Source organism: Solanum stenotomum, chromosome 3 (assembly GCF_019186545.1).
Source record: "Solanum stenotomum isolate F172 chromosome 3, ASM1918654v1, whole genome shotgun sequence".
Classification (NCBI taxonomy): domain Eukaryota; kingdom Viridiplantae; phylum Streptophyta; class Magnoliopsida; order Solanales; family Solanaceae; genus Solanum; species Solanum stenotomum.
In genome coordinates, this window is record NC_064284.1 from 28,016,921 (window position 1) to 28,027,787 (window position 10,867).

Sequence of the window (10,867 nt, forward strand, 5' to 3'; positions counted from 1 at the left end):
ATGCCTAAATTATTAATGCGTCAATATCAGTTTAATTGTTGCATCCTCAGTTTGCATGTTCAGTTTAAGCTATCCAGTAACTTACAAAAATTCAATCATAATGTGTAAATTACTCAATCCATTGGGAGTAGCATAATACCGAGTTGGACTAGGGTTCAGCGTACCCAAACAGTCCCAGAATTACTAGCCACGTAGGTCGTAAGTCCCCTCTGTGGGCATCATTTTAGTGATTACACCAGCATGCCTCTACACTTTTGGCCGAGTGTATTGGGTCCTCTCGATGGGGCGTATACATCGGACTCCACATTTAGCTCATGTGGTTTTATTATCAATTATTAGTAGTTCCCACGGTTCAATCAGATTCGATTGCATTGACCATGTATCAGTATATTCAGTATTCAGTCTCAGCATGTTATAAATTGGTCATTGTATTCAGTTAGCTCATTATTCAGTATCTATATCAAGTTCAGATTATATCATTGCTTTTGTTCAGTTATATGTTATTTCAGCTTTATTCTATCATGCATGCTCAATACCTTTCAAGTACTGATGCATACTCTGCGTTACATCTTCTCGTGATGTAGGTTCAGGTTCTCAGCAAAATCAGTGGTGAGTCCTCATTCTCCGAGGACAATAGTCATGAGTTTCTTTTCAGTATTTTCAGTCCTTTAGTTTCAATTTTGATAGACTTAGTTGGGGCCTGTCCCAGTATTTCTTGTCAGTTAGAGGCTATTTTGAGACATAGTTAGATTCAACTTAGTATTGAGTTAATATCTTTTTTGTATTAAACTCATCAGTTTTCATTTATCTCAGTTATAGTATATGGGTTTTCCCCATCATATCAGTTTTGTTTATTATTTAGCTTCTGCATCAGTTATTATTATCCTTAGTATGTTCATGTCATGCCAGCAGGGTTTGCTTGGGATCACTTGTGATCCTAGGTCCCGTGTTCGCGTCTCGGAGGTAGCTCTGGGCGTGACACTTTTGAACAAGGGAGAGATGGTGTATTGAGGTATCATGTAGGTTGTGTGTACCAAGAGTGGATGAACTCCAAGACAGGATCATGGAGGAAACTCATAGCTCCAGATATTCTATCCATCTGGTTCCACAAAGAAGTATCGTAACTTGAGAGAAGTCTATTGGTGGAGTAGTATGAAGAAAGGCATTCTAGAGTTTGTCGCTAAGTGTCCGAATTGCAAACAAGTCAAGGTAGAGCACTAGAGGCCCGGTGGTATGGCCCAGAATATAGAGATTCCAGAAAGGAAATGGGAGATGATCAATATGGAATTTATTACTGGTTTATCGTTGTCTCACACATGATTATATTTGGATGATTGTTGATCGAGTGACTAAATCAGCCCACTTTTTTCCGATAAAGACTACCCATTCAGCAGAGGATTATGCCAAGTTGTATCTTCAAGAGGTAGTTAGAGTTCATGGAGTCCCAGTGTCTATTATTTCAGATAGAGTGCATAATTTACTGCACATTTTTGAAAGTTCTTCCAGAAAGGTTTGGGTTCGAAGGTGAACTTGAGTACTGTTTTTCATCCTCAGACAGATGGTCAAGCAGAGCGCACTAGTCAGACTTTAGAAGATATGTTGAGGGCTTGTGTGATTGATTTCAAAGGCAATTGGGATGATCACTTACCTCCATAGAGTTTGCTTACAACAATAGTTATCACTCTAGCATCCAGATGACTCCTTATGAAGTTTTTTATGGGAGAAGATGTAGATCTCATATTGGATAGTTCGAAGTTGGTGAAGCTGGGTTGATAGGACCATACTTAGTTCATCAAGCTATGGAAAAAGTGAAAGTTATTCAAGAGAGGTTGAAAACAGGGCAGAGTCGTCAGAAATCCTACACTAATGTTAGGAGAAAGGATGTAGAGTTTGAAGTAGATGATTGGGTATACATGAAAGTTTCACCCATGAAGGGTATCATGAGATTTGGTAAGAAGGGGAAGCTTAGTCCCCGGTATATTGGTCCTTACAGGATATCCAAGAGGATTGGTAATGTAGCTTATGAGTTGGAGCTACCGCAAGAGGTAGCAGTAGTTCATCCAATGTTTCATATTTTTATGTTGAAGAAGTGTATGGGCGATCCTTCAGTGATTATACCGACTGAATATATTGGTATTAAGGATAGCTTATGTTATGATGAGATTCCTGTTCAGATTCTAGATCGTCAGGTTCGCAAGTTGAGGACCAAGGAGTAGCATCAGTCAAGGTTCTATGGAGGAATCAGTTTTGTTGAGGAAACTACTTGGGAAGCTAAGGAGGACATGAAGAAGAGATACCCACATCTCTTCAAGACCGGAGAAATTCCAAATTAAGGTACTAATCCATTTCTTGGCATTTATTTAAGTTGACTTGATGTGTTATATATTGCATGTTGGGTGTTTGAGTTGAATGTTAGATGTTACACCCTTAGTCTACTTAGAGTGATCTCATTTGAGGATGAATGTTCCTAAGGGGGAGATATTTTAACATCCTACCTTATAAAGAACTAAAATTAGAAAGAAACTATTTTTGGAAATAGTAAATTTGGAAATTTTGGCAAGTTATGTTAAGTATGAGTTTTGGATCAACTTCAAATGATCATAACATTCAGTACAAGATGAGTTAGGTGGCCTATAAGATATCAAATGAAAGGTCTTGGAATCCTCTTTCCAATGCCACCAAGTTTGCTAAGTTTTGATCTCGTATGAAGGAGATACGTCTGCTTGAGGTTGAGTTGTCCACATAAGGAAAGTTACCCGAATTTAAGAAGGGTATTTTGGTTATTTCTTTACTCTATCAGATTTAATTCGTTTTAGTAATTAATTAGGGGTCTAAATTGATTTGGTTCAGTTTACTCAATCTTAAATTATGCTAGGGTTTTGTAGGAAAGAGTTCAAGAGGAGAAATGAGGAGAAAGGTCAAGGCAATAATTTTTTTTTTTGCAAAATCGAAGGTTTTCTTGCGGATTTTCGCCAAGGGTATGATCCAAGAGGTATGTGAGTTCACATAACATTGGGTTTGTTCACCCACACTCCAATCATGATTATTTCAACATAATTTCATTCTTGAAAGTAAAGGATGGGAGCTCTTGATGAGTTTCATTGAAGTTTCTTTCATAATCTTGATTGTTGAGGTTTTGATGAGTTCTTGAGATAATCGTATGAGCTTTAAGGTTGTTTTTTAGTAGATTCTTGTGTACTATTGTTGGGTATTCAAATCTAAGTGATTGGGGAAAAAACTATTCGATTCTAGGCGAATTGGGGTTAGAAAATGCGAAAGAAAAAAGTCGGACAGAAAATGGGACTCAAGTCCGCGTCGTGGACTTCCTCACCCAATGAACAAATTTTCTCTCCGAGTCGCGGAGAGGACATGGACTCCATTGTTTCAAAATTATTTCGTAACCAAATATTTAAATTCACCTCCGCGTCACGGACTTGTTCCCAGGTAGTGTTTATTTTGCCGTTTCTCATGATTAACAATCTAAAAACACTCTTAATCATCACGATATTTTTCCTATCACAAATCATAACCTTGAATTCATAATTCAAATTCAAGGAAAGTTAAGAGCCAAGTCTAGAGAGTTCTTATAGTCTTTTCAAAAGTCTTTTACAAATGTATTAAACTTGTTTTAAGACTTGAGCATTGAGTTGAGTAAGAGTAAGAGTGAAGTTCATTTTCTTCAAAAGATTATATGGGAAGTAAGTATTTCCAAAGAGTAAATGTTCTCACATTTAAAGAAGAGAGGAAACACTGATTTCCAAGAGAGCTTTTGAGCTAGTTTTTGAGTAATAGTCTCAAACCACAGAAAGAGTTATGTTTTTAAACATATGAGCTAGTTACATTTTGGGAGTAATATTGAGCACTGATGTGGGGACGAGTTTGAGTTCAGATAATTCAAAGTCTCCATAAACCGTGTAGCCAACATGGGTAGAAAAGGGTCATACTTTTTAGATGATTCCTTAATGCTTTTAGCATAGACTAGTGGATCCACTTAGTTGTAGGTTCTATACCCCTGGAAAGGTATAGGAAGTCCCTGGCAGCGTAAGGCAAGACGGTGTATCATCACATAACTCATAGTGATGGTTGTCGGTTAGAGAAACTCCCACAGATATATTTTGTATTCTTATATACACAGAGTTACTTGTATTTTCATATACAAACCANCTTTTCAAGCCTATGTATTGTTTTAGAATTCCCCTCACATGCTCGTACATTTCATGTACTGATGTCATTTGGAATGTATCTTTTATGATGCAGATACAGGTAACCAGGATCAGCATCTGGCGCTTCATTGATCCAGTTGAGCTTCAGAGTTATTGGTGAGCCTCCTTACTTCCGGAGGATCCCTTTTATTTGATTTATCATTCTAGTTTTGTTAGGATGTCGTGGGTCTTGTCTCGACGTCCATCTCAGTTATTAGAGGCTTCATAGATAGTTAGACATTATTAGTTCATTAGTCTTGTTCAGTTGTTTTGTTATAAGACTTGAGTAATTGCCTCTTTGGCCAGTCGAATATTTCCTTTACAATATTCTAAGTTTATTACCTGAGTTTATCTTTGAGTTCTTTTATATGTTGAGTAAAGTCTTCCGCTGAGTAGTAAGTCAGGTCAAGGGTTCACTTGAGGCCAGTAATGATTCTCGAGTGTCAGTCCCGCCCAGGGTGTAGGCTGGGGCGTGACATCTAAACACATGAATTTGTAACTCATGTTCCATCTAATGATTTGAGACCCGATGGTGATAATTTTACTTGAGACTTAGGTTAACAATTGTTAAAGTAATGCCTAAGAGTCGCAAGGACGTAGAGTGATATCTTCAAAATGGATCGACAGATAGCAATGAATCAAACACTTGATAAAAAAATAAATCATATATTACTAATTCATGCATCGATTCCTTTATTGTTAATATTTCTACCAAATGACCGCTTAATTTATAAGAGAGCTTATCACTTATTTATAATTTACTCTTATTATTAATCATAAATATATCCTAATATATTTTTTAAAACATTATATTTAATGTATTCAAAGAGTAATATAAATGTTTTATTTATTACTTCTTAAAAAATGTATGAAATTAATACTTAGACAAATAAAATTAGATAAAGGGACTAACCAAATAGTGATTGTTGGGGGCATGCTTAGCATGAGCGACATGTAACTGGTTAGTTAAAAAGATAGGAAGAAGTAAAAATATACATTGTACAGAGAAAAAACATTACTTGATCATTTATTAAAATAAAATAAAATAAATTATTTTTTTCCTATTTTACCCATACAATTAATATAACCTTTTGAATGTGAACAATTCCTAATATTAGTTATTCATATACTCTATATATATTTTTTTTTCTAACTTATTTCAATAGGTATTAATATGAACAAAGGACAAAATAGTAAAATTAATAAATTTATTAATAATTTTCTAATTATCGTGCAAAATAGAACATGCGTATCTAATATAGAAGAGAAAGAGTATCAATAATAACGCGCTACGTACAGACAGTTGGAATCCACTAATTTTAAAGTCTTCACCATGTTTTTTCGATCAATGTGCTCAGTTAACTATTTCTAATCAATTACAATTACAATACAATTTTTGAATACAGAACACACCTTCACTTTTTTTTTTTAATAATGTGATCTAACTAGTTTGAGAACAAATAATGATTGTAAAAGATAGGGAATTTAGAACCAGGTTGTACTTTGGATATATAAGAAACAATACATATGCACACATATCAGTTACAGTCAGAGGTGGGTCCACACCTATAAGTGGGGTGTGTGTAAACGTCAATTTTGAGAGAAAATTATATATATATATATATATATTTATTTTTTTTTATTTTTTTTTTATTTTTTTTTTATTTTATTTTATTTTTTTTTAGAAACTGACAGAAAATAAGATTATAATTTAGCAATGCACCATGAGGAGCATATGAGTGGCCTTGTGTTGTTTGTACAAACTAGAAAAATCACTCCTGAAACTAGAGTTTGAATCTAGCTAAAGCCTTTTTTCACTATTTTTATTTTAAGTTTAGCTTGAAGCACATATTTGAGCTAAGGTAATATTGGTACACCCGTAACCTTTAAACGGGTTCGCCTCTGCAGGTACTCATATATATTCTCCATCAAAAAATATTATTGTATCCCTGATTGAAATAAACTCCCTTAGATTATCGTATAAGCAAATCTCCATAAATCTATCAAGCAATTGATTCTTGCCTCCAATCATGGATATAACACCATTTATAAAATGAATATACGAGGAGCAAAAATTGAAGTTGAGCACAATATAATAAAGGCAAAAGGGCAAATAACACCATTTAAAATAGATTATAGATTTAAACCAACCGGAACACTTGAACAACGATAATACTAAAAACAAGTGAATTTACATATAGATTATGCAAATTAGTAAGCAACTACCATATCCTTTACTAGCTAATATTCAACAACCGCACAACGTCAATACAAGTTTCAACTCACTGTTATACTGAATTCCAGAGTCGACGAGAGATTTATCATCTTCGAGTTGTCGGCCATTATAGATTATCCTCTGTTTATGAAATCGAATACCCTCTTTTTCCTGAATGGCAGCCTTAACATCTGCAATTGTGTCATCACTCTCAACCATTAACTTAAACCTGCGTTTAGTAAGCGTTGACACATAGATTTGTGTTATTGGTGTATATCGAAGAATTAAGGTAGATCCTTTATTGATTCCCGCTGACGTTAGAGTCTCTGCATCTCTCATAACTCCCCCATCTTCATTCAACAACTTTTGTTTTTTAAACGAAATCCCTTTTTCCTTTTGAATATACGCTTTAACCGCAGCTATACTGTCATCTGGTTCAACCATTAGGAGAAAAGCTTTTGATTCTGAACATATATCTTCTTCTTTGGTGACATCTATAGTACTTGGTAGAAAAGATTTTGGTAATGATTTCCAATTAATCACGTCTCTATAAGTGTCATCTTGAATAATAATTCGCATCGTTCGATCCCGTGACCATGGATCTATNTATCGAAGAATTAAGGTAGATCCTTTATTGATTCCCGCTGACGTTAGAGTCTGTGCATCTCTCATAACTCCCCCATCTTCATTCAACAATTTTTGTTTTTTAAAAGAAATCCCTTTTTCCTCTTGAATATACGCTTTAACCGCAGCTATACTATCATCTGGTTCAACCATTAGGAGAAAAGCTTTTGATTCCGAACATATATCTTCTTTGGTGACATCTATAGTACTTGGTAGAAAAGATTTTGGTAATGATTTCCAATTAATCACGTCTCTATAAGTGTCATCTTGAATAATAATTCGCATCGTTCGATCCCGTGACCATGGATCTATATGACAATAAATAAAACACATCATACAAATGATACAACAACCAATATTTGAATCATCTTCTATTTCTTAAGTACAAATAAGTTGTGTTAGAATTGATAAAGTTTAAGTTCATAATTACACATGAAAAAAGAAAGTCAACATACTTTTTTCTAGCTAGGTTCATAGAAAACAATTGAAAACTAGATAGAAATTAAGAGGGAAAAAGAAACTTATCTAATAGGATAAATATATATGAAGAAAGAGAGAGTTTACTCTTTTGAACATCCATTTCCATTGTGGGTTGATCACTTGATCTACCTTTCATCATATTCTTCCTTCAACTCTAAGAAAGAAAAAAAAGAGGTGGGAACCTAAATAAGCCACAAAAACATAAAAGTGACCAAAATAAGCCACAATTTTAGGAAGTAACTAAAATAGGCTTAGTGGAAGAAAAATTTCCACTTTATCTAATATTCTAAACGTTTTCCGTTAGTACCATAACGTATATATTTTAATATATAACGGAACTATTTCCTACACTTTATAAAATGGAACTATTTCTTACACTTTATAAAGTGTAAGTTTTTCTTACACTTTGTAAAGTGGAACTTTTTCTTACACTTTATAAAGTGGAAGAAAAAATTCCACTTTACAAAGAGAAATATTTTTCCCATCTCTTTTATCTTTTTTTTTGCAGTGTTTGTGTCATACAATCAATTATATTGATTTGACATATCATAAAAACGGAAAAAATTATTCCACTATGTATTTTTATTTTTTTATTCTGAAAAATCCTCCAATCTCTATTTAAGGAGGATGTTCAAACATAGTTGAATCGCACCTACAACATAAAGTCTTCTATATTTGTTCATTTCAATCTCAAAAAAAAAATGTCTTCTAAACCAAAAGTTAGAGTTTCGATTTATTGGGATGGCGAAATTATACATGACGGAAATACCGTTTATTATAATTGTCCTCCCAAACACAATGCTAAATATTCAATTAATGTCCGCTATCATAAATTTCTTTCATCAATTTATAAAAGAATGGGTATAAATAGTACTGATTATAATTTGATTATAGTCGGAAAATACCCTACTTCATTTTTATCACAAGGACAAGTAAATTTTGGAGAGTGGATTATCTATAATGACGAATCGTTGACCGACTTTTTGAGGGTTCCAAATGACTTCATAGATCAAATCAAGTTAACAATACTTGAAATCTATGTTAGGAAGGAGCCTAAGACTAGTCAACAACATTCTCCTTTATCAGTCGATGTCCATCCCCGATTAGAAAATCGTAATAGCGTTGATGGATTTCCGATAACTCAATCTACTGATTTTTCTAACATGACTCATTATCAAAATATTCTTACCGGTCGATATGATGTTGATTTGAACGAAACTATCAATGAAAGTGACTGGTAATGCTCAATAATTATATTTCGATTATTATTTGTTGATTTTGTCAATTATTTATTAATTTATATGATTTATTCTTCTTATTATTATTATTATTATTATTATATATTTTGTAGCGGTTTACCTCAGCAAGATAGGAATATTGCTTCAAGTTATGGACTAGATAATTATTTTGGTCAGTCCTCACACTTTCAAATGACGGAAGATGTCGGGACATCCTAAAATTTTCATGTCTTGCCTACTTTTGATGCAGATGATTGTCGGTATGTCCAAAAATTGATTTTTTATTTAAGTAAGTTAATTGCATGAGACAAATATTTATACTTTTTTACATATATAGGGAAAATATCACACAAGATGAGCCCATTGATCCTGTAAATATCGATGATCGTGACCTTCCAAATTACGGCTCACCTTCAGCTAGTGATAGTGATGATTTGCCTAATGCCGAGGAATCAGGAGATAATGCTCCATTTGAGGTATCATCTAGTGATGATGATTTTTTAATGCCCAATCGGTCGCCAAGACCAATGTCCATGAGTCCTTTTTGTAATCATGAAATTCCTTATCTGGATCATCTCCAAGATGGTCCAGATATCTTTGACGATACACATGATGAATATACATCACAACGTACATGGGGTGATCCGGAAGATTTCATGAATGGTGCTATTTATATTAAAAAGGGCATGTTGTTCAATTCAAAGAAGCAGTTGCAAAGAGCAGTTAAGCTTCTACATTTAAAGATAGCGAGGGAGTACTTTGTTATTAAATCGACAAAGAAATCATGGCGACTTGTTTGCAGGCGTGTAGAACAAGGATGTCGATTTAGGCTAACTTCTTTTAATGATCAACATACTAACATGTGAAAAGTTGGAAGATACATTAAAGAACATACATGTGATATGGGTACGTGCCGCGATGGACATTTCAACTTGGATGTTGAGATGATTGCTAACGTCCTTCGTGTTGATATAGAAAAAACTCCAAGGTACTATTTTATCCTTAGATGATTTTTCTTTAATAAGAAAATATTCATTTTTTATTTGATAATTAATATTATTTTTACTTTTCAGGTTTCCCATCAAAGACTGTCAAACAGCGGTTCTTAAAGCATATGGCATTTCAATAAGCAGAAGAAAAGCATATCTTGGTCGCAAGCGTGCTTTTGAAAAAGTCTATGGTACTTGGGAGGGTTCTTTTTCCGAGTTGCCGAGGTTCATGGAAGCTTTGAAACACTTCAATCCTGGAACAATAGTTGAATGGAAAACAGAGCGGCGTGTCGATGTCATTGAAGATGTATTCAACTATGTGTTCTGAACTTTTAAACCATGCATTGATGGGTTTGTGTTTTGTCGTCCTGTTATATCGATCGACGGAACACATGTCTATGGAAAATATGATATCAAGTTGTTGATTGCGATTGCAACGGATGGTAACGGCTCAATATTACCTTTGGCATTTGCAATAGTTGCGAATGAGAGCATGGAGACATGGAGTTTATTTTTGGATCATTTGCACTTGCACGTTGTCAAGGGTCGTAGAGGTGTGGCATTGATTTCAGATAGGCATCACGGAATACTCTCATCGGTGTATAATTCTCCCAATTGGCAGGCCCCATTTGGGTTCCATCGTTTTTGTTTAAGACATTTGAAGGCCAATTTTCAAAAAAAATTCAAAAATGTCATTTTAAACAACCTTTTATGGGCAGCTGCAAATCATTGTCAGGAGAAAAAGTTTTTGGAAAAAATGGAGATGATCAAGGAGATTAACCCGGAAGCGTATGTGTGGTTAATGAAGAACGATCTTGACAAATGGACATTGCACAGGGATGGAGGTAGGAGATGGGGCATGTTGACAACAAATAGTTCCGAGTCATTCAATGGTCTTCTTAAGTCAGCCAGGGGCCTGCCAGTTACTGCAATGGTAAGACTCACTTACAATCAGATTGTGAACCGATTTGTTACAAGATCAAAATTTGTCAATCAGCTAGTACAACAAAAGCAACAATGGATGCCTAAACCATTCAAGATTTTTGAGGATAATCGAAAAAAGTCACAGCGTCACACACTTATCAACTATCACCAACAAAGGGAAAACATATTTGAGGT

General features: G+C 34.4%; 2 protein-coding genes across 3 annotated transcripts in view; one reads left to right on the forward strand and one right to left on the reverse strand.

Moving 5' to 3' along the window:
• The first annotated feature begins 1,802 nt into the window (after positions 1–1,802).
• Positions 1,803–10,867, forward strand: part of LOC125859461 (uncharacterized) — an 819,298-nt gene continuing 810,233 nt past the window's right edge. The window contains exon 1 of the mRNA XM_049539232.1: positions 1,803–1,814. The gene's annotated coding sequence lies outside the window, so the exon portion shown is untranslated. The remainder of the gene's footprint in view (positions 1,815–10,867) is intronic.
• On the reverse strand, positions 6,391–7,691 carry LOC125859473 (uncharacterized). Of its 2 annotated transcripts, none has more exons than XM_049539244.1 (2): positions 7,606–7,691; positions 6,391–7,019 (listed from the first exon to the last, which is right to left on the reverse strand). In XM_049539244.1, the coding sequence occupies exons 1-2, from the start codon at positions 7,658–7,660 to the stop codon at positions 6,451–6,453; spliced, it is 624 nt and encodes a 207-aa protein (XP_049395201.1). In that variant the 5' UTR covers positions 7,661–7,691; the 3' UTR covers positions 6,391–6,450. The 2 variants fall into 2 exon arrangements, 1 of the variants encoding a protein (XP_049395201.1); XR_007445772.1 differs by lacking the exon at positions 6,391–7,019 and adding an exon at positions 7,217–7,349.